This window comes from Jaculus jaculus, chromosome 22, assembly GCF_020740685.1.
Source record: "Jaculus jaculus isolate mJacJac1 chromosome 22, mJacJac1.mat.Y.cur, whole genome shotgun sequence".
Classification (NCBI taxonomy): Eukaryota; Metazoa; Chordata; class Mammalia; order Rodentia; family Dipodidae; genus Jaculus; species Jaculus jaculus.
In genome coordinates, this window is record NC_059123.1 from 1,396,870 (window position 1) to 1,421,181 (window position 24,312).

The 24,312-nt window shown below is 48.3% G+C and overlaps 1 protein-coding gene across 1 annotated transcript in view; it reads left to right on the top strand.

The window, feature by feature from the left end:
• Positions 1-13,823, top strand: part of Tmtc1 (transmembrane O-mannosyltransferase targeting cadherins 1) — a 189,634-nt gene extending 175,811 nt beyond the window's left edge. Inside the window, exons 14-20 of the mRNA XM_004664370.2 lie at positions 448-550; positions 2,480-2,615; positions 3,219-3,363; positions 4,591-4,728; positions 6,017-6,139; positions 8,641-8,718; positions 13,113-13,823. Coding sequence (XP_004664427.2) covers positions 448-550; positions 2,480-2,615; positions 3,219-3,363; positions 4,591-4,728; positions 6,017-6,139; positions 8,641-8,718; positions 13,113-13,253 — 864 coding nt within the window. The 3' untranslated portion in view covers positions 13,254-13,823. The remainder of the gene's footprint in view (positions 1-447; positions 551-2,479; positions 2,616-3,218; positions 3,364-4,590; positions 4,729-6,016; positions 6,140-8,640; positions 8,719-13,112) is intronic.
• The last annotated feature ends 10,489 nt before the right edge of the window (positions 13,824-24,312 follow it).

Sequence of the window (24,312 nt, forward strand, 5' to 3'; positions counted from 1 at the left end):
TGGCTGGGACATGTTGGCTGGGTATCTTTCTCACTTTGTCCCCAGTGCTCCTCGTTTGTTAGAAAGCACGAACTAGTGCCCAGCTTTCCTGTTCTGCGCTTTTATTGCTTCTGCTAAAATGTCGCCCATTCACTTTTTAATAACTGTTAATTTTATCATGCTAGCGTGTTTTTAAGGTGCCCTGCATAGTAGAAAATGGATCCTTTAAAAGCAGAGATGGTGGAGCCCAGCACTGACACTGGTCAAATCATGGCACAGGTAGCTCAGGACTCTCAGGAACTGGTTCCCCAGGTTTGATGTCCTGTGTGCTCTTTCTGTTGATTAACCTTTGTGTCAGCAGGTGATTGAGCAAAACCTCAAAGACAACCAGCTAGCTTGTTCCCAGTGTGCACTCACAGCCGATTTTGTAAAACCTTCTTACTTCTTTTTCTTTGTTCCCATCTGAAGGAAAGATTCAAGGAAGCTGAGGAGATCTATAAGGCTGGAATAAAGAACTGTCCAGACAGCTCTGACTTGCACAACAACTACGCGGTCTTCCTGGTTGACTCTGGTGAGGAAGGTTAAGGAGAGCCCTCTGGTTGCGATGGGTGATTCTCTCGTGCTGGACGACGGCCACAGCGGGGCGGGGAGGCCCACACTTGCTGTCAGCTAGTGTGCACCCGGGGCTGTCATTGCTCAGTATCTTCAAGCTGGGCCCTTGAAGGAAAACTCCCCAGGCGGCAGGAAACGGCTCCGCTGACCTAAGGACTCCCAGTCTGGGCATCACTTCGACATGTGGCTTACGATATGAAATGCAGACCCCAGACCACGCAGAGCCCGCCTCGGAGCCTAGCTCGCGGCCCATGGCAAATCGTTTTCATAACAGATTTTTAAAAAGAGGTTCATTGTCCCTTTCTTGTCACACACCACAGAAACTGTGTGGTGGTAAGTGGCACGTTGTTGCCTGTGATAGGTCCGATTGTAGAACACACTTTCTTCGTCTTATTTAAGGCACAGCAGGCCTGGAGTGGATTCTGTTTTCTTCCTTATGATTTCTACAGAGCCCCGTATACTGTTTGCATGTAATGGATACTTAAAAGTAATGAAAAGATACTTGACTTAAATGCAAAAACACCACCATGCTCTGCTGCCTACCAGACAGGCTGCCTTGCAGTAGAATTCAGTTCTAATTATATTTTCAATACGAATTGCTTGGCAGTGTTTTTATATTCTAGGACATGTGAAGTTCTGCTTTATAGAGTACACATTTCCATTCTGATCATCTAGGAAATGGAAACTTATCTGTGAATTTAAAATTGCTGTGTGGATGCCCCCTGCTGGTGCATTGGGCACACAACACTAGATTGTCAAATCGTAAAGCCCGAGAGAGGAGCTCTGTGGCCTGGGCTGAACCTCTTCTCTTTCATTCATCAACAAAGAGTCCCACCCCACACCCTTCCAAAGGACCATGGTGACTCCCTGACAACTGTCACATGGTGTCCATTGGTGTCTCCCAGTTCAATCTGATTCACAAATTGTATGGTTGGGGAGATTCAATCTATTAAGAATTTCAGCCCGTTTTAAATTTCAGCCACTTAGCTATAGTTTTCCTACGATGCCTCTCTTGGGATCCTTCTTAGTCCAGCAAGCTTTTCTCCTTGCCTGCCATGGGATTTTATTAAACTTCTTAATGACATCACACTTCAGTGTCTACCCCTGTTGGTGATAATGTTGTTGTTGTTGTTTTTAATCTCTGAAATCTCAAGAGGTGACTAAAAAGGAAGGGTGATTTCATATATTCAACAGAGTAGACAGGCGGGGTGACATTACAGTGTTTAACGTCATACTGGGCAAGTGCCATTTTAATGAAATGTATGGTTTACAAAACACCTTTAGGACAGAGCCGACAGATACTTATGAAAGCAGTGTACCAGGTTGTTACATGGTAACTGAGTCAAACCCATGGAAATTACTTAAGGATTGTGTTCCTCCAATGATAGCCTATTCCGTTTCTTGTCTGGGGAGAGGGAATTTGTCTTGGATCAGTGACAGTCACTAACTAGGCATGGCGGCTCCTGCCTGTTATCCCAGCAGTTAGCAGGCTGAGGCAGGAGACCTGCCACAAGTTTAAGACCAGCCTGAGCCACAGTGGGATCTGGTCTTAGAAACAAGCAAAATCACTGACAAGTTGAACAGGCGCATTACCAAAGCCAACAATCAGAAAACATTTTGCCTAAAATAATATTGACAGTAAAAGCAATGGGTTTTAGTTTTTACTGCCTTTTTGTTAATAATTTCTGTGGAAGTGTGAGTGAATAGCAAAAGGGACCAGTACAATAGCAAGATACAGTAGCAAGCCTGTGCGAGGTACTTACAAGCTGAGTAATGGCTGGGAAGATGCCGGCCGGCTCCGGAAGAGTGACGTAGATCAGAAGAGAGACTGACGCGCCCAGGCCTCTGGTCACACCGCCAGCTCTGCTCTCCCCCCATCACGTTGCAGGCTCTCCGGAGAAGGCTGTGGCGCACTACCAGCAGGCCATCCAGCTCAGCCCCAGCCATCACGTGGCGGTGGTGAACCTGGGCCGGCTGTACAGGTCCCTGGGGAAGAACAGCATGGCTGAGGAGTGGTACAAACGGTACGGGCTGTGTCCCAGGGACCTTGGCAGTGCCCACCTCCTTGGTTAATTGGAACAGATAGCTCTGGGCATGCTAGCTTTGCTGGGTCAGGAGACGTGGAGTCTCATGCGCAAAGGGAGCCTCACGGTATCATCCTGGTTACTTTACCCGTGCTGGTTAAACGGTGGCTAAGGCTTCATGCCCACTTTAGCTCAATCCGGCTTTCCAAAGCTGTGGGAGGCAACGCAAACAACAGGTAGCGATTTCAAAAGTGCCAGTGAAGGGGTGCGTGGCGGGGGGGAGAGATAGTGGTCCAGCACTGGAAAGCTTACGGACCTGAGTTCAAGCCCCAGCACACACCTTTAAGAAGCCGAGCATGATAGCCTGCGCCTGACGGCAAAGACCCTTGGTACCCCAGGGCCAGGCTGCTAAGTCCCTAGAGACATTCTGTTATATTCCAGGGATCCAAAACAGTCCTTAAAAAGAATGACCTTGATCTAAAACCAGCAGCCAGGCTGAAGCAGAGTCTTAAGCTATAGATGGTCCTCCTCCAGTCTCAGGCTAGGTCTTTGGAAACGTGCCTACCAGAAGGAAAACGTGGATTTGACTTTCTCCAAATGCAGCGCCCTGCAGGTGGCCCGCACGGCTGACGTCCTATCTCCTCTGGGCGCCCTCTACTACAACACAGGCCGCCACCAGGAGGCCCTGCAGGTGTACCGGGAGGCCGCAGCGCTCCAGCCCGCACAGAAGGAGCTCCGCCTGGCCCTGGTGAGTAGAAGGAGAGCCAGGAGCGCTAGTACTGGGAGCCGAAGGCACTGGGTCCCAGAGCCGGGGCGCAGCGCTGCGTGGGATGCCGCTGCAAGACCCGGCCTGTGAGCGGTGGCTCAGCCACTCACCAAAGATGCGCCACCAACATTGCTGTCTGTGTTTCAAAAGAAGTTCAAACTTCCCCCAAATGTTGCTGCTGTGGGGTAATATCCTGATAGAGTACTTGCCAAGCATGCCCCAGTCACTGGATCCAAAACAAAATTAAAAAGTTGGAAAAATAATAAATGACTCTCTCAGCCCAGGCCATTAGTTTTAGGCATTTGGTTCCATTTTTTCCTCTTTTCGTCCTGTATGCAAATGTGTGCGGAAGTGTTATATACACATGGGCGGTTCCCTTTCCCTCTTGTAGGCACATTGGCAGAGAGGTTTTATGTACACCTGGGTACTTCTCTTTCCTGTTTGAATGCAAGTGTGTCTAGAGATGTGTGCATACACATGGACAATCGGATATATGTGCCTATTAGTGTGCGGCACCTTTCTTCTGACCCACTTGAAAACCTCCTGTAGAACAAGGACATGACAACATGCAGCAACCCAATTCGGAAAAATTAACATGGGGACCAGCAACATTTTAAAAAATGTCTTTTTGTTTATTTATTTATTTGAAAGCAATAGAGAAAGAGGGAGAGAGAGAGAATGGGCGCACTAGGGCCTCCAGCCACTGCAAATGAACTCCAGACACGTGCGCCCCCTTGTACATCTGGCTAACGTGGGTCCTGGGGAATCGAGCCTCAAACCAAGGTCCTTAGGCTTCACAGGCAAGCGCTTAACCGCTAACCCATCTCTCCAGCCCAGACCAGCAATGTTTTTATGTCAATATTTGTCATTTTCCCTTCCTTTTTCTTAGACACAGAATGAATCAAACCCGTCATCTTCTTCCAAACATAGCATTTTGTCAAAATGATAGGAAACTGTCTCCTGACTCATTTCTTCAACTTTTCTTTGAGTCTTTGGCATTCCTGCTGTTTGCACACAAATGCGCACATGCGCCTCAACAGATGTAGGAATGACAGGAAGCTGAGCCCTCTGCAAAGAGCTCCGGGTCAGCGGGCAGGTGTGGGGGGCTGGGCGCTGGGGAGGCGGTTGAAGGGCTTTCCGCCACAGAGGTGCTTCTCTTCCTAGGGAATGAAAAGCGCCTTCTGAGCCCAGGGCCATGTGCTTTTGCAGGCTCAGGTCCTGGCAGTGATGGGTGAGACCCAAGAAGCTGAAAAGATGACCAGTCACCTCGTGTCAGAAGAGCCCGGGTGCCTGGAATGCTACCGCCTCCTGTCAGCTATCTACAGCAAGCAAGAGTGCCACGGCAAGGTGGGGTCACCCTGCTGAGCTGCTCCGGGCAGAGCTCGCGGGGCAAGAATGCTGCACTAACTTGCACACTTACAAGGCCGAGACGTTGAGAGAATCGGTTGGCATGTCGGCCTCCCGGAAGCCTGCCTTGGATGCCCCCCACGTACCTCCTAGCCCATCCCGTGGAGCTAGTGTGTCCTCAGCTCCTCCAGGGCCTAAAGGCTTCGTTTTCTGTGTTATTCTCACAGTGTGCCTGAGCTGACTCTACAGGGCCCCACATTGTGTGCCCTGTTGTCTTCTGTGTCCCTTCTGATGTAAGGTCTGATGTCATTGTCATGACAGCCTGTTAGGTAGGTTACTGTCTCCACTTTGAAAACTATATCGCCATTAAATCCACGAACTAGTTTCAGTATGATATGTGCCACACTCCGTGGTAGACCATAGGAATAAAGTGGCGTGACAAAAAGAGAAAGAAAGAAAGAAAAGGAAGGAAGGAGAAAGAAAGGAGGGAGGGAGGGGCGGAGGGATGGGGGAAGGAAGAAATAAAAAGAGACAAAGGTCACTGTCCTGGTCTAATGGAACTTGTAGAACACAGACAGATTAATCAAGTGATCACAAGCAAACGTGGTCACTGAGAGTGTGTCTGGGCCCTGCCTGGCTCAGGTACATTTTCCTGTAGAGTGACGTGAATAGGAGAACTGGACGAGGAAGAGGAATTAGTAAGCAGATGAACGGCCAAGAAAGTTCCAAGATTAACACACACGAAAGCCCTGTGGCAGCAGCAAGGGCCTGCCTGAGAATGGGTATGAAAGAAGGCGGCACAGTACTCAATGCCAACACAGACTAAACCCAGTGGGGCAAGGGCATGGGTCTCATTCCTTGTCCTGGGAGAAGGTTTGTGGATTTAAGAAAAATGCACTATGATCATCATGATGATCAGGTGAGTGTTTCCAAGAGATGCCTTTGCAGAGAGACAGCAGGCGCTGGGAGAGGGCCAGGTGAGGGCCATGAGGTCAGGACACACACCCTTGCCCCAGCGTTCACTTTCTTTCAAGTATTTTGTACTGCCCTCTTGTAAAGTAATCAGAGACTCTTTATTCTCACTGATCTATGAATGAGAAACCTAAGGTATGGATAGATGGCTTTCCCAGAGCCATTACTTGTCACTGAGAAGCGTGGAGAGAAGCGTGTGTGTTGATGGCTGCATGTCCCACCAGCTAACCTGTGAGGAAAGGGTGTACGGGCGATGGTCAGCATGGTTTCTGCATCTGGTCTGCATAGGTTCTGTGTTTGTGTTCCACCACTGCAGGCCCTCGATGCCATAGACAAGGCCCTCCAGCTGAAACCAAAGGACCCAAAAGTCATGTCTGAACTCTTCTTCACAAAAGGAAACCAACTAAGAGAGCAGAACCTTCTTGACAAAGCTTTTGAGGTAAAAACACTTAAAACCGGTAGATCCACATGAGTACTCCCGTAATCTTTAGTGAAGCCTGGACATTACCATCTAAGGTCAATGGCGCATTTACGGAGTGAATTTTCAGATTAGTCAGCATCATGTTACAAATTGGCCGTGGTGGTTTTCAGTCTGGTTTTTCACTACTCAGAGTTATATGATGTAATACCTCTGTATTACCATTAACTTGAAATTCAGAGCGTCCACAGTTACCCTGTAATTGACCTTTACAGCCTTTCTGTTTGCCCACATGAACCCTCTTTTTCACCTTGACTGGTGCCCAGACAGCTTTGGGCATTTTTACATGTTTATGACATCCAATACCACGTGAGTTCCGGGCCAGTATGAACTACCGTGAGACCCAGACTCAAACAAAACTAAACTAAACAAGTAAAATACACTATATCTTGCCAACCTTTAATCCCATCACTCAAGAGGCAAAGTTTGAGGCCAGCCTGGACTACAATAGTGAGTTGCAGGCCAGTCTGAGATAGAGCAAAGTCCTGTCTCAAAACAAAACAAAACAAATCCAAACAGCAAAACAAAACAAAGCAGCAAAAGAAAACAAAACAAAAACAAAAACCCAGTACATCATTACAATACCAATCATTGGAAGCTGTCATATTATATTACATTATACTATTGCTGCGTCTCTTACTGTGTGTGTGTGTGTGTACATACTCACACATTGATTTCAATTAGATTGGACCTTCCTTTGGAGAAGAACCTCTTCCTTCTCTGTTCTAAATCATACTGTCTTGCATCTTATAGGTATTCAATATATATGGAGGTTTTTTGTTTGTTTGTTTGTTTGTTTGTTTTTTGAGGTAGGGTCTCGCTCTAGTGCAGGCTGACCTGGAATTTACTATGTAGTCTCAGGGTGACCTCAAACTCATGGCAATCCTCCTACCTCTGCTTCCCAAGTGCTGGGATTACAGATGTGTGCCACCATGCCCAGCTAGATACAGTTTTGGAATGGATTTATGCATAGTATAAAACCAGTAAGATGGACATATAAAAAGAACTGTCGCAGAAATACCATACTTTATCCTTGTGGCAGCTGGTAAAGCCACTGATTGGAACTAGTGAAATTATGAAATTTCTAAAATAAGCAATTGGAAAATAAATGAGTGGCTTTAAAATATCGTGGGAGGAATGAGCTTGTAACTTTTGGTAGAGCACGAGGCTAGCCCACAGGGGATTATACCTCAATACAACAAACGATAAACAGAAACTTAAAATACTACCAGAAAACACACTTTCAGGCATTTGGAAGAACTAATGTGAACATGAGCTCCTGAAACAGAAATTGTGAGCATTTCTCTCAGAAACTAGATTTTTCTTTCTCTTATACATACATTCCCTCATTAAGTTACTTATAATTAAATAATTCAATTATGGACATTTACATTGCATCTGTATCTATCTGCCCAGTGTTCTACATTGAAATACGGTGTATTAGTACATTAATATATAATTTTAGTGTATTACAATACTCTCTTGAGAGCAAGAGAAAAATGAATCCAGGGGGCACACCTTCAAGCTTGTTGTAGCAGGGTCTATAAATATGATTGATCATTTACATCTTGCCCCTGTAACTGAAGTAGAGGAGCATATGAAACCAAACACCATGGGTTCACATCTTGGGGAGTGCAAAGGCAAAATAAAGTGCCCCAAGACACAGGGCGATGGAGAAAGATGGATTGTCTGCAGCAGGCAAGGGAACGGGGAGTCATTTCCAAAGCAGTGCTTTCCTGGACCAGAGAAGGCGTGGGCATTTTATTTAGGGACCTGTACAGGTTTGTATAGGTGCTGGCCCATTCCTAAGTATGCTGAATTAAGGAGTTCATTCCGCATGTGCTTGGTTTAAGGTCACGGAGCCCATGTGCATTAAAGACAGGAATTCAGCCGGGCGTGGTGGCGCATGCCTTTAATCCCAGCACTCGAGAGGCAGAGATAGGAGGATTGCCATGAGTTCGAGGCCACCCTGAGACTCCATAGTGAATTCCAGGTCAGCCTGGGCTACAGGGAGACCCTACCTCGAAAAACCAAAAAAAAAAAAAAAAAGACAGGAATTCCTCTGGACACGCACTGGTGGTTCTATAGAGTTCCAAGTGACAATAGAGAAAGCGACCCTTGGAACGTGTGCGTTAATACAGTTTGTCCTGCAGGTGCTGTTGGGGCTTGTCAGGGGGCGGCAGGTCATAGTGGGAAGAGCTGGCGCAGTCATGAAGCAGAGAGGGGACAGGAAGTGAGACTGAACCGCAGGCTCCAAGGTGGTGCCTCTCACTTTCTCCCGCTTGAGAAGCATCACCTCTGTGAGGTACAGAAAGCAGCAACCGGGCCTCCCAGGACCTCACAGGGCCTGGGTCCCCGTGTGACCATAGAAGGGTTTCCGCTGGTGGGCAGGGCTCTGCACAGCCCTGAGACACTGGAGCTGGGTTCTGGGTCCTAACCCGAGCTTCCTCCCTGTTTTTCAGAGCTATGAAGCGGCCGTGGCTCTGGATCCCGATCAAGCACAGGCCTGGATGAACATGGGCGGCATCCGGCACATCCAGGTGGGGCTGCTGTTCTCTCCTGGCGGGCTGTACGTTGGTTGGGTCTCTGTCCTCATGGTTCCGGGCCAGGTCTAATCACCCCCATGCAGTCACCTGCACAGCAAAGCACACATGCTCCGAAAGCGTTCACCTGGGTGCTTTCTAGAGAGTGTCATGGAACCATTTAAACGAAGAGCCCATGATTCACCTGTCATAAGGAAAATCTATGCATTGGAAGGTCACTCTGCCCAAGCTTGTTGCCTCACCATCAGCACCAGTGTGATTTTCAAGATTACTGTCCTGTTTCCTATAGTGAAGACTTAAAAAAAAAAAATTTCTCACCACTTATTGAAAAATTCTTTTTACTTGGTTTTGCTCCTCCCTGCCCCAATTTATAAAACAGAAAAACTTACTTTCTGCCAAGAAGGAATGAAAATGACCCTTGGGTGAGTACAGTTTATAGCCAACATAATCAAACATCATCATTCATTCACCTTACAAGCCTCTACAGTGAGCATGCCATGCACCGGGTGTCTATGCAGGTACTCGGAGCACAGCAGTGACCCAGCATTCAGAACGCCTGTCATTGTGACGTCCCAGCTTTGAGTGACAGGTAATAAATAAGCGAATCGCACACAGTACAGCCTGCAATACATTGGATGGTGTAGTTGTCACCGTCACGTTGCTGGATGAACCTCCAGACCAGACAGTTGATGTGGGAACAGGATTTATTTGCAGCTTACATGTACAGGGGAAGGTCCATAATGGAGGAGGAAGCCGGCCCCCTTTCCATACCACCACTCGCCACAGACAAACACACCCCAGGAACCCCGGGCCAGCTCCGACCCACTCTCAGCGTACCTCAGGCTGGAGTTCATCCCCACCCCCAAACACACCTTACGGCTGGACCTGAGGATCCACCCACAGTGGCGCCTCCTCCAGCCAGGCAGCTGGAAGCCTAATAAGTTACAAGCCTGAAAGAAGCTCCTGACTTTCATGGGGGACGTGAGTGCAAACTGCCGCAGATCGAGATGCATGTGGATGTGCCTGCAATACATGACATAGCGCTAAGTGTTTGGGAGGAAAACAGAGGAAAGAGGAAATGCTCGGGTTGTCAGGGAAGGCTTCTGTAAAAAGCAGAGCTCTGAAGGAGCCAGTGATGTGGGCAGATAAGGAATGAACACAGGCCCAGGCCCGAGGTGTGGGGCGCTGATGTGTAGAGAAGCAGTGAGGAGAACTCGCGGCTGGGGCAGAGCACATGAGCGGAGACGGTAGCAGGAGAGAGAGGCTGAAGTCAGAGAGTGAGGTTCAGGCAGGCCCCGAGGGACTGGTGGAAGGGACCCGGAAGATGTGCAGAAACGAAAACAGTGCTCTCAAGTGTGGCCTGTTTGGTGGAGCCCTCTATTATGAAGAAGTGCTAGCTTGCAAAGTGGACCTGCCCGGGTTCGATTTTTTCCCAGTACATACCCACATAAAGCCACACACACAAAGTGGCTCATGCACCTGGAGTTTGCGTGCACTGGCAAGAGGCCCTGGCACTCCCATGTGCTCTCTCTCTCCCTCTCTCTCTCTCTCTCCCTTTCTCTCTCTCTCTCATTCTCTTCTCTGTCTGTCCTTCTCTCCTTGCAAATAAATAAATAAAATAGTTTTAAAAGAGTTTTGTATGCTCTTTGGCTTTTATGCCATGAAAGTTGGGGTACTTGAAGGGTTTAAGCAGAGAGATCTTTTTTAACAGGATCACTCTGGTTTAGCTGACTGTCCAATAATGTCTAGTTGTGAAACATAAAATGAATATACAAATTGTAGAATATGTCAAATTTAATATGAAATAGTTATAGATGCATGCACCACTTTTCCATCCCGCTTCACATGGGTGCTGAGAAACTGAACTTGGGCTGGCAGCCTTGCAAGCAAGCACCGTTAACTGCTGAGCCATCTCCCCAGGGCCCGTGGGGCGGTGGAGAAGCCTCTTCTTGAAGCATCATGTCTACTCAGAAAGCTTCAGATTTTGTGACATTGTCCCGTTCAGATTAAGGACAGGCAGTCTCTAATATTTCCCATGAAATTGTACACAATTCTGTGCCGCGTTCTTCATAGGAAAGGGCTCTACCAATCAGAGTGCTGTTTCCATTTCTTCATGTCTAGTGTGTCCTCGAGCGTACGAACTTTCTGGGAGGGTGAACATACTCCCCATTTGCACAGTCTGTAGAGCAGGGATCGGTCATGTGTGGCTATGGAGCACTTGGAACACAGCTGTGCCGGCGAGCAATTCAGCCACGACTGACACCGACTAAAACACGGCCACTTGCGGCTAAGTTCTAGAAATCGGGAATTCAAGTGGTGTGGAATGGAAGTCATTTAAGGGCTACAACTTTTAAAAATAGAGCTTACAGTTTCATCAAGAAGGAAGCAATGTGTGAAAGGGCAAATGTATTAGGTTTTGAGCAAAAGGACAGAGACTTGGTGATCAGAGAAGACACCAAGTCAGGCCTGACCTCAGGGCAGCCTGCTGGAAGAGTGAACAGTGAACTGCCTGGGAAGGTGGTTTGAAAGCATTCAGACAGGAGAGCAGACACGAGGCAGTCACCTGGGCTTGCTTGAAGCAGCAAGCTCTGCTTCGTGAAGAGACCCCGGCTCCACCGAGACAGGCAGAAGAGCGGTGGAGTGGACACATGCTGCCCCGCCACCGCCACCGCCGGCGAGTGTCCCTGCCCCAGGCAAGCATGCGCGGCATGCACACAAGCAAAAGTAAATGAAACTACAAAAGCACTCAGAGCCGCCGATGTGCTGTCGTCTGTGCACGTGTACTTGTCCACATGCGTGTGCTAAGTGTCACAAGATCTGGACTTTGAAAGATAAAGGCTTGAGTTGAAGAAATGAGAGTTGAATGTGCAGACATGTGCTGCCGCTTATTTGCCAACCTGCTCTGTCTCTTCTTCAGTATTGGCGATCAAGACAGTTGAGTGCTGCACACGCCTGGGCGTGGGCTCCCAGTGCACCGATCTGGTTCTGTCATTTCCATTCTGCTGCACACACCTGGGCGTGGGTTCCCAGTGCACCGATCCTGTTCTGTCATTTCCATTCTGCTGCACACACCTGGGCGTGGGTTCCCAGTGCACCAATCTGGTTCTGTCATTTCCATTCTGCTGCACACACCTGGGCATGGGTTCCCAGTGCACCGATCCGGTTCTGTCATTTCCAATCTCCCCTCCCCAGCCTCACACGTGAACGATACGAGAAGTGGCCAATTTACACGGAGCCTGGACAGTCACTTACTAGTAAACGTGATGGCAGTGTCACGTTGAGAACTCACTGTGTAGGGTGCCATCTAAGCCTTCGACACACTGACACATCTGGAAGGCAGCTAGACGTTCAGGAGGTGTGCCTGGCTGGTCACTGTATGGCACTTTCACACCAGGGGGCACGATCTGAAATTGTGACACAAATTTAGTCTCTGGTGCTCATCCTCGTGGGAGCCGCAGCTGAGGATGAGGTAGGTTTATATTTTCAGCATGCTTCAGCTGAAAATATATTTTCAGCTGCTTGCCCAGCTCTCAGGCAGTTCTGCCATGCAAGGGTCTTTTTGCTCGAGGCAATCGCTCACTGCTTAGATAATGCTGGGAGTGTCTCATGAGAATTATCAGTTTCACAGCTGTCCTGGGTCTTGAGCTGAGGATAAAGCTATGCAACAGAAGAGCTCAGACTATCCGAGCTCTGAGGATTTTCAGGACCCAGGTCTGCAAGGGTGGACCAGAGAGGGAGGGGATACCTTAAACCATACAAACAAGCGAATAGCTGCGACTGACTTGTCAGGGACCATCTGGGCCCAGGCACACAAGCTATTGAGCAAACCCGGAGTGTCGATGGAGGTGGAGACAGGTATGCTCACCAGGTCAGAAACGCATACCTGCTCTCCTCATGCAGTGAGCATACCGCTGCATCCCCTGGTCCATCCCCTTACCCATTGTGATGTTGCCTAAAGCTGCAGGAGGCAAAAGCTGATGTGTGTTTTAGGCCGAAGGTGAGAATAAACCTGAAAAGATAAAGTGCATGTGTATTTAATATGTACTCTCCCCTCCCCCATTCCCAACCATCGCTCCATCTAACTACAAGTGACAGTGGTGGTCACCCCCGGAACGCTGTGACATGACAGTGCCATGCTCCGCACTACGGAGCTGAGCATCTGTCAGTGTTTCTGCTACTTAGCCCTGTGGTGTAGCTCCTAGCCTCCACGTTCTCCAGCTGGTCGGGTCCCTAAAGCAAGCGGGTTCTCCAGAAGCCCAACAGGTCGGCATAAAGTTGCAGACACGAGGCCTCTGACTGTGAACACCCGAGCTAGCTGGTCAGATGGTCCGGCCCTCGGCCCCCGTCCTACAGTCCTGATGATCACACCTGATAGCCTCTTGTCCCCACAGGGAAGCTACGTGTCTGCGAGAGCGCACTATGAGACAGCCTTACGACTGGTTCCCGACAGCAAACTGCTGAAGGAGAACCTGGCCAAGCTGGAGCGCCTGGAGAGACGGCTGCTAGAGGTCCGGGAGAAGCGCCACACGTAGCCCCACCCTTGGCCCAGCCGCATGGGACAGAGCTGCAGGTGGAGGCCTTGTTCCGACTCCCCAGGGCTCCGGCTGTGAGGGTTCCTCGCTGGAGTTCATGGTGGCACACTGGGGGACATCTGCTGGAGACCCTGTGCTGAAGGACTGGCCTTTCCATGACAGAGGAGAAAACAAGCTAGGCCTGAGGGGGCCTGAGGAAGAAGGACACAGCAAGTGCACATTTGTACATTTCTGTTCCGTGTCACTCCCAGTTCCTGATTCCTGTCTGCTTTAGCAGCCTGGATATTTAATTTAATCCCATTTATTACTTCAAACATTTTATCCAGAAATACAGAAGTTTGAGATGCTATGCAGGTGGCAGCCACTCCTCATGAAATGCACTGTTTGGAAGAGGGTTGCCCTCCAGGGTCAGCCTTGGGGGGTCTGAGGTGCAGGCGCAATTAATTCTCCAACACCAAAGTGGTGGCTTCGTTAGAACCACCCTGGGCAATGTGCGGGAAGGACAGCTACTCACCCCCGCCCAGGATATCACTAAGGACCTATGGAGGAGTACATTAAATTCTGATATAAGATTTTTCCTTGGTCTAAAACATCAAAAGGGAAACTTCTGGAATTGTATGTGTGTATCTTTATCCCTAGAAAGTCAAAGCTTGATGCCCTGTTCTTTATGGACGTATTCAACATTATTTCAGTTTTGTTCCAGATATTACCAGAGTAGTAATTCTAACCTAAGATTTCAAAAGTGCATTTAGAACCATGACAGTCTTCACTGTCAAATACATCGTGATTCTGGTGGAGAAAAAAAGATGAGTATATTCTGAATAGGAGATATTAGCTGAAAGAAGTGTCCTACTTTATTATCATAGTGTCAAGACATCATGAGATTGATTATTTTTTGAAATATATATATATATTTAGCCATTGAGGAACCTTTACAGTATGTAACAGAGGTCTTCATGGACTCCAGCCAGAGGCAGACAGAGCTCTAGTTTATTGGTCTTCTGAAGTTTAACAAGAATTCTGTGCTTAAAATGTGAGTGAAACCAAGTCTGGTCTGCACTTGTCTGTCTGGAGACTTCATGAAGAGGAAGTCTAGAGGAAGGTGTCTAAATTCACAATTCTTAAAATATATATTTATATTTAAAAGATAAAGAAGGCAAAGTTGAACTCACAATTTGACATTTATTTTTAGTGCTATTTATTGTATAACTTATAAAATATTTAATATATACATGCACTATTCTTTTTCCCCTCTATACATAGTGGTTTTTATTAGCAGCTTTCACAACTGATCATCTGGAAATATAAATTATAAAATAGTAAAGGATTAATGGTCTCTCCAGAGGGTGGCTGGTTATTCACCCACTAAAGTTCATGGAGTTTGGGCTCAGTTTTGATGTTTGGTAATATGTCTTGAAGCGGGAACACCAGGTCCAAACTCACTGCAGGTGTGCCGTGGCCAGAGCTGGGCAGATGTGGCAGGAACTCCTGCGCAGCCAGAGCAGGCAGGAAGCTCCGGCTCTGCATGTTTGCCTGCAAGCTAAGTCTAAGTCAGCGGAAGAAAACTGCTTTGGCAAGAGAGAGCGAGGAAGTGCTCCATGCAAACGTTGAAAGTCTGGTGTGCTTGCGTGCTAAGTTCAGTAATCCAGTGACCCACACACTGCCGCTGCCTCCCCCCGTGTCCCCGAGTCTTTCACATCACAAATGTCTCCAAAGTCTTAGTGTTTTCTTCCCTCGACTTATATGTACATCTGTAAAACCTCCTATAGTATTTGTGGCAACGTGACCCTCATTTCCAGATTAGAAAATAGGAAGTCCTTCCTAAAAAGTAAATAGTGACTTTCTAGATGGTTCTCCCACATCTCTTCAGAAGAGTGTGTGGCCAAAGTTCATGCAGGAAAGGTTAATGGAAAGACTGAAGTAATGATGCCTTTCTTGTTAAGTGCTGCTAAAGGTATTGGTGCACTTGATGGAATGACTGAAATGGCACTTACAACCTGAAAGTGTCTGAGGGAGGACAGAGGGTCGCGTGGCCTTCAGGACACGTGTCTGCTGCGCTGGGGCTCTCCGTCCCCTCTCCTCTTGTCTCAGTCCCTGTCTCATCTGTGCACATAGGCACCTCCTTGAATAGTGGGTGTCAGCACTGTTTAAAAGAAAAATAAAGGAAGCTTTGCTGGTTGGTTCAGAAACCTTTATCCCTCACCAAAATACAGCAGTGAATGGTGCCCATGGTCCAAATGTCAACTGTGAGACAGTGGACCACATCTGCTTGTCAGAGACGTTCAGGGCATCTTCTGTCATTTTAGTCGATCCTTATAACAGAAGTAAGTAGGAGTCATCCTTTCCAAAACAGAACTGGGAGCCTGCCTCGTGGATATGCGTCCCACTGGCCCTTAGTAGTCATGTGCCCAGCACGTACCAGGAGAGCCCCTCTGAGGCCCAGAGCAGACCTGGCTCCGCCGCTGGGCGCCCCATGTCTGCAGAGCCCCACACCCGAGGCATCCTGTGCTTCTGTGGTGCCCTGTGTGAAGTTCTGTTATCAGTGGTGGCCGTGCTGGGGTTTGAACCTCGGGCCACGTGCCTGCTAGGCAAGCACTCTACCACTGGGCTCCACCCGCTCCTATAATTCTTAATATATTTTTTTAAACAAGGGGCCCAGCAATTTCAGTTGTCAGCATGTCTCAGAATGATGTCATGTGTCCAGGGTAGGAAAGAGGGCTGAGAATGGAATTGCTTTGGCTGGGCAGAGCCCTCCCTCTGATGATTCCGTGTGACAGTGTTCTCTGAGCACCATTTGTGACTTTCTCCTCGGCTGCATTTAACGTTCTCCGCCGTCCCTAATCTGTCGGACTTGTCTGTCATGGATACCCCCATAAGTGGCAGTTCGTTGGTGTGCCCTTCAACATGGAAGTCTTGCAGATGACTCCAGAGGCGTATTTTTAACTCAGAATTATTTATTCAGTCCAGTTTTTAAAATAATTCAGCTGGGGCTGGAGAGATGGCTTAGCGGTTAAGCCCTTGCCTGTGAAGCCTAAGGACCCCAGTTCGAGGCTCGATTCCCCAGGATCCACGTTAGCCAGATGCACAAGGGGCGCACGCATCTGGAGTTCATTTGCAGTGGCTGGAGGCCCTAGCGCGCCCATTCTCTCTCTCTCTCTCTCTCTCTCTCTCTCTGCCTCTTTCTCTCTCTGTCTGTCATTCTCAAATAAATAAAAATAAACAAAAAAATAAAAAATAATAATAATTCAGCTGTTCTTAGGTCACTAGCTGCATTCATAATATACACTTCAGTAATGTACTATAGGCAACTGAAACCAAAGATGCGGATACGTTGTGGGAATGTAAATTTTATTTTAGGGAATTTTGAGGTGCACTGGGGGGAGTTGTCTGTTTTTGTGTTCTGAAGAGCAAACTTCATGCATGCTAAGCAGGTCTTCTACCACTGAGCTACGTCCCGAGACCTTGATTTGCTGAAAGTTTATCACAAAGCAAAGACGATTCTATGCATTTTAATTTCAACTCTATCCAGTACTGACCCTCAGCACAGCTTCTGAGACCGGTAGTATGAATTCCAGAACCAAGAAAAAAATATCCGCTGTTCTTCTGAAGCTGTTGTTCAGCCAAGACTAAATGAGAAAACCTGAACTGCCTCACAGAAGGCAGCCTGAGGTCCCTTAATCTGAGGGGATATAAAGCAAGAGCAAATGTGTCCTGGATGGGGCTAGCAAACACCCCAGGTCCTCCCGGTGGTAGATCAGCAGTGACATCTTCCCCTTTGTGGGGCCTGTCACCATAGCTACCCTTAGGAAAAACTGGGGACCTTTCACTCCTGAACCCAGGCCTCCAGGCCTGACCACTTCACTGTACTTGGGTTGGTCAAGACCATCGTTCCAAGACAGGTGGCTGAGTCAGGGGTAACTTCGCATTTGAGGCAACTGGACTATAACTTGGCCTTCCACTTAGAAAACCCTCAGGTGGAGATGGGGAGGGCGTGAGGAGGAATCACCTTGCTGTGTGTGCCCCACACAGGTGACTGGGACATAAAACGTGGGTTTTGTGATGGCTAGGTGTCTGTAGCACAGAGTCCGAGTCCACAGACCTCTTTCTGCTCAATGCACACACTGGCAGCGTTGTTAACTACTCTTAACTGTACTTGTTAGAAATGTTTTTGAAAAAAAATAAAACTTCTACTTTTATTTATGATGGAGTCATCTATCAAGATAGTACACCATTAGGATGTTAGTGACAGCATTAAAACAAATGCAGGGCAAGGTTGTTTCATTTTCTGAGCCTCAGCATACACTTGGATTGCATGCTGACATCTCCTACATATAAAGCATCCAGACTGTCTAAATGGGGTCTTTACCTTTACCTGCCACGTTGTGCATTTAGACTGCCGTGGCATAACCTTCAAAGTACCCAAAATAATATAAGAAATATTATAATTCTTACAGTTATTCAGAAAGTTTTGGATGCAAAATAAAAGCTCTGCATAGTTTTGACTCCATTGTCACACACACACACACACACACACACACACACACATAACTTTTTTTGTTTCTTTGAGGTAGGGTCTCACTGTAGCCCAGGCTGACATGAAATTCACTCTGTGGTCTGAAGGTGGCCTCCAACTCATAGTGATCCTCCTGCCTCTGCCTCCCAAGTGCTCTCTATGTTCTCAGAGACGAAATACAATAACTTCACTCAAGCAGGGTTTCATATCGCAGTGGGGCAGCAGGACTGATGAGATATCAAAGCAATTAGATGGGTCATGTTCAAATAATTCCATTTTATCACCAAGGACCATTTGCCAATTTAAAACCATTAGGTATGTAATTCATAAAGTCAGTGTCCCCATAATATATCATCCTGGTGCATCTGTAAGCTTAGATCTGAATTCATTCCCAAATGGAAAGAGACGTCTACATCCAGAGGTCCAGCAGTGCCCCACATCGGCAGAGGACATGGCGTGTGTTGGGAGCCCGTCTGGGTGTTTCTGACATTTATGATATCTTGTTAGTGTCCCTTACCAGGTGATCATAGGAGGAGCATACTACCTCAAGTGTCAAGATACCTGGGGTCTTACCGTAGCTTGGGAGTCACCTCACCAGAGACAAGTTAGTTCACGTCACAGTCAAGTTTGTCATACACCTGAGCTGCTGCCAGGGTGCCTGAGTCAGGATGGAAAAGCGCCATCATCTGTCGACATAACTGATGGCAGCCTTCACAGCAAACACCACAGCAGGACATACACGTCGCAACAGCAGCCGAGTTGCCCAAGTCCTGGACAGACACAAGTAGATATTCTGATATTATACTTTATGCACTTAAAAACACATCTACAATGATCCTGTCACCCACCAGGTTGGGGCAGGGGATAAACCTTCCTTCTCAGCACCTGATGTCTGTACAAGCTGTGACTCGTGCTGGTCATGTAGAAAGGAGTAGGTTTGTTGTGACTGATGTGGACCTGTCCTTTTGGCAGGAGACGATGGCTGGGAGTGGCCCCCGAGTTCCCAGCGTGTCCACTTCCAATTTCCACCTGATGTGGACCAAAGGACTCTCGTTACTGCAGCTGTGCCGCTTAGAATGTGACCCTCATGCAGTGTTTATCCCGCTTCAGTCTGATTATGTATACTTTGCCTAGGTCTTTCCAACAATGAAATTTATGTAAATGTCTATTTTACATAAAATATGACAAAATCACAATTGTGTCTGGCCTCAGTCTCTTAAATACTCTGCTTACATAATGCCAGTAGGTGTGACAGTAAAAAAAAAAAAAAAAAAATCATCTTTGGCCTTTCCCTCATCCATGCACGCATTCAGCCGTGGCGTGGTGTTCTGGGTACTTCTCGTCTCCTGGATTGCCCACACTCCACACAGTGGCCATCTCAGTCCTCACCCACCTCAGACCCCAGCCCCTGCACCCTTGCCTCTATAGCAACATGAAAGTTAGGAAGTGGGGCTCCCTCTGTTGGGTTGCACTCCATCGACAGACTGCACTCACTTTTCTTTTCTCTCTCTCTGGGCCCTAGAGTTTACCTCTAATGGAATCTCATTCTCAGCTAATAACCTCTATCATTCTTAAGCATCCTCCTTAAATAGCTTATAGTTATTCTGGCTTAAAGCTCACAAACAGCTGGAGTTCTGGCCCTGAGTTCAGTCCCTAGCACCGTAGGGGGAAAAATACACAGATATCTCCATCAAAATTCAGAGGGAAGGGCTGGAGAAATGGCTTAGCAGTTAAGGCGTTTGCCTGCAAAACCAAAGGATCCAGGTTCTATTCTTCAGGACCCACGTAAGCCAGATGCACAAGAGGGAGCATGTGTCTGCAATTCGTTTGCAGTGGCTGGAGGCCCTGGCATGCCCATTCTCTCTCCCTCTCCCTCTCCCTCTCTCTCTCTCTCTTCCTTCCCCTCTCCCTCTCCCTCTCCCTCTCCCTCTCCCTCTCTCTCTCAAATAAATAAAATACACTTTAAAAACATTCAGAGGGAAAACATCCCTTCTTTCTGCCATGCATCTCACCTCTGGCCGCTGCCACATTTCTTTCTGTCCTTCACAGCCAGCCACACTTTTTGACTAGCAAATTTCTATTATCCCACTCTAGGGAAAACAGTCCTAATTAAAGGTTTGCCACGCGCCACGTGTCTGTAAACTCCCTTGCCTGTTTCTCCAACACCGCAGGCAACATTGACCCTCCGACTGTCGCGTTAGCAGACTCGAGTCTGCAGCTAGTGCCTGGCTCCTCCACGTGTGCAGTTCTTCCTGAAGGCTCCGTTCCCACCGAGCAGAAGAGAATTACTGAGTAAGCCAGTATAGGATGAATTCCCTCCATAAGGACAGGCCGGCTTTTGCTTTGAACTCTGGAAACAAAGGGGGCTGTGCTGTAGCAGAGAGTGGGACCATGCCCAGCTGCATGGAAATGCCCAAGTATGCGTACCACATGAGCGAGTGTGGGGGGACAGGGCCTGGGCCCCTCATGGGGAGACTGGCCAGTGTGACCAGACACTTGAACACTGTGGGCCAACTGTGGTTGCGCAGCACAGATTTTCCCATCTCTGTATTATTAACGAGGGCTGTCAGTGGATGCTACATGACCCCTTATGAAAATGCAAAGAAGAAAGATGTTGAATCGACGTGGGACTCTACGCTTCCTTGACAAACAGTGCAAACCAGCGTTCAGCCAACGGGCCTCTGAGGTAGCTGTGACATGCGCACCAGAGGAGCCCAGCGTGATGAGACCTTCAGTGAGGACAGGAGGCTGTGACAGTAATGCTGTGCAGCGTAGTAGCCAGGGGCTGCAGGTGGCTTCCGGGCACTCAAAATGTAGCTCTAAATCTTGAATGAGAGTGAATTGTAGTTAATTTAAACATCTAGGTATGGCTAAAGTTATCATAACAAACAAGAAAGCCCTGGAGATTGTCAAAAAAAACTTGATTTAGGAGAATAAAAACAACTGCTTGGGGTTCATAGAACAAGAGCTTGCATTGCGTATCGAGGTTGGGTACTGGCCGCATTTCCAGGCCTGTTGCCAAAAGTGGTCCTGGGCGTTCTGTTCCCAGCAGTCACGCGGCTCCTTGCCCTGGCCCCTTGTCACCTCCTGGAATTTCTTCTGCTCCACAGACCACCCTCCCATCTCTGAGAGCTTCCCTTCTGTTTTACAAAAGTGGGACCACAGGACCTGGGGCGGAGAGGCCTGGGTTGGTTATAGAAAATCCCCTTGGGCTGTCCTGACTTTCTGATCAGATATAAGTTCATTAAAATTTCCAGCTTTATTCCTCTACCAACCTCAGACTAACTTAGCGTCACACAGTATATACATATTGGGGGGAAATGCTGACCTAGTAACCTCACCAGAGAATGAATTTTAATTATCTTACATGATGCCTCATACAGTGTTGGCCTGTTCTGTGGAAACTGGTGGTAAACTGGAATACTGCCACTCTGAAAGTAATGGATGCCTAAATCAACCTTTCCTATGAACTCGAACACGCTTGAAGGTCAAGGGCTTCGGTGAGTTTCTTAGAAGCCACAACAGCTGAGTGTTGAGTCTTTCTCCTTAGATATGTGTGCCTGCCTGTCTAGGTCGGGTCCCTAGATAACGTACCACCCTCCCCCTCCCCTCTCCCCCACATCATCCTTCCCTGGTCACTCGAGCTAAGCTTTCTAGGCTGTAGCAGTTACTGCCTCATTGCTGGGGACAGCACACCTAACTAGATGCAGCTGATGGAACCGAGGGTTTGTTCCTGGCAAGGAAGGGCTGAACGACACAACCCCAAGGCCCACCTCCAGTGACAAACCTCCTCCATCAAGGCCCTACTGCCCAAAGACTACCAGCTGGGGAAGAAGTGGGAGGCTCAATGAGGCGATGGAGGGCCGTGTCCACTCAAACCACCACCCAGGTGGATAAAACCTTGCTCCTCAGATCTGCTACAGGTCCTCCGCCACACCCGAAGGGACCTCCGACCACGGAACATCTGCCACCTGCTTCCAGAGCGGCAGGGAGGAGAGGAGGCTGAAAACATTAGGAAACCCTGGGGGCCCTGACAGGGCATGATCGTGATGGAAGGCACCTGCAGGCCCAGAGCTGGGGCAGCTGCAGTCGCTCAGCGCCTGGCGGGACAGAGCTCAGCAGCACACTTGCTCGGCGCAGGGAGAGCCCTCGCCAGCCATGGGCGCACTGTTGCTGGCCCTGGCGCTCCTGCAAAGCCTAGGTGAGAAAGGTCCCCGGATGCTGCCACTAGGGAAGTAGCAGGACTTCTCAGGGACCGAGTAGACACGCCCAGTGCTTAAGAAGGAAGTGGGAAGGGCAGAAGAGAAGGTTCCAAAGTAACTCCTGGCAAGGACGGCTTGGTGACAATTAAAAATAAATTATCTTCCTTCTAGACTCCTTACATGAAAATGGACAGCCTTCATCTCTCCAGGACCATCCTGTATCTACTGAGAAAGATATCCCGTATGGTGAGTTGGCCATGTTATCACTATTGGTTAATGACCTTTCATTCACACAGTGTGTCCTACATCCCACATAACTGCCCAGTGAAGGGGGAGCTCGGTATTTTCAGCCTGTGAAATTTCTAGAGCTCTGTGTTTGCCTATGAACTTGTAAACAGAAGGATACAGAAGGAAGAGTTAAGATGAATGATAAGGGGAAAGGGGGTGGACAGAGAGCGACACGCTGTCCTCGTCTATCTCTGTGCAGACTTAACAAACTACCGGAGCTTGGGGCTAGAGAGATGGCTAAGTGATTAAAGGTCGTTGCAAGCGAAACATTATCGCCCCGGGTTTGACTCCCCAGGACCCACGTAAAGCCAGACGCACAAAGTGGCACATGCATCTGGAGTTTGCTTGCAGTGGCTGGAGGCCCTGGTGTGTCCATATTTCTTTCCCCACCCCTCTCTCAAAATAAATAAAATATTTTTAAAAGTATCTAAGCTTAATAGGATTATGCATTGACAGTCAAAAGGGAAACAAAGTCGTGTGTGTTTGTATGTATATGTACACATGTTTTAGGCAGGATCTCATGTAGTTTCGACCCGTCTGCCTGTCCCTACATCCCAAGTACTGGAATTACAGGTGTGCACCACCATAGCTGACTTGTGTGTGTTTTAAATTCCCACTGGCATATTCTAACTTCCGCCTGCTTCAGAACATCTGGTTAAATACCCTCCTGTGCTTGTGTCTTGAATAGTGTGGAAAAGGTGAGTTCTCACAGGATGTAAGGGAAGGAGAGGTCTGCTCCTTACTTGGAGTCAGAGGAAGCTTTGGGGAGAATGCGGCACTTAGCCAAGTCTCAGGGGTCCCAATGAGAGGTACCTTGAGCATCTCTGACGTGTTTTTAGTAGAACAAGAGGTCAAGTAGTAAGGTGTACTGCAGAGCCTCGAGTGCTCTGCAAACCAGCTGGAGATGTTCCTGGTAGACACTAAGTCCTACGAGGCCCAGGATCGCCACCTCTTCCTTAGCAGCACTGAGAATAGAGCCTGGCGACACTGAGCACGAAATCTGCCCTTGTGGATGCATCTGATCTGCATGCCAGCCCCTCAGGTCCACATGGCCTGGCAGACCTGGCTAGGGTGGCCTTTGAAATCCACACAGGAGAGTCGGGCTCATCTGGCATTTGGGGGTGACCACTGCTGGCCATGGTGAACTTTGGAGGAATGTGCCTCATTGCTCCTGGAGCAAGTGTTCATTGCCCCTTCTTGGCCGTAGGCACCTGTGGCATCATCCCATTCGGTCCCCAGTGGCTTTCCAGAAGAATCGCAGGAGGGGAAGAAGCCTGCCCCCATTGCTGGCCCTGGCAGGTGGGGCTGAGGTTTCTAGGAGACCACCGATGTGGGGGGGCCATTATCGCCCCCACGTGGATTCTGACTGCAGCCCACTGTGTCCAGTGAGTGAACCCCGCATTTCTTTGTGGCTTCTCTGTCACTGGTCACTCTTCATGTTAGTTCTCAAACGGGATCAGACACCAGAGTGACCAGAAGGATTTCTGAGTGTGGAAGTATTCTGTGTGGCCGGAGAACGTGTCCTTCCCTGATTTTCTTCTACATTCAGAAACCCCGGGCTGCTTGTCTCGCTGATGACACACTAGAGCTGTGCTTAGCTGGGTTTTTAATTTCCCTAAGGGCCTAAATTCACTTTGCACTTACACCAGACTCTCTTCTCTCAAACCCGGATCAGCGTGTTCAACCGCAGCCGCTCTTCTGTGACTCGGGAGTGGCTCCTTCTCTCATAGCCACAAGTGACACAAGTCCCCTTGTTGGGATGAAGATGGGACTGTAAGGATACCTAGCAGAGATGCAGAGAGGGAGGGAAGGGTGGATGGAGAAATCCATCGACTGATGTCTTGCACTATCATCCCAGTGCTTAAATAAGTTTCCAGCTTTGTTACCTGATAAGGGGCATGTTGCTGTCATGTGCTTTGAAAAGTGTTCTTATTTTAATTAATTAGTTAATGAATTGATTCAAGAGAAATAGGCAGAGAGATAGAGAGAGAATGGGCGCACCAGGGCCTCCAGCCCCAACAAACAAACTCCAGATGCATGTGCCACCTTGTATACT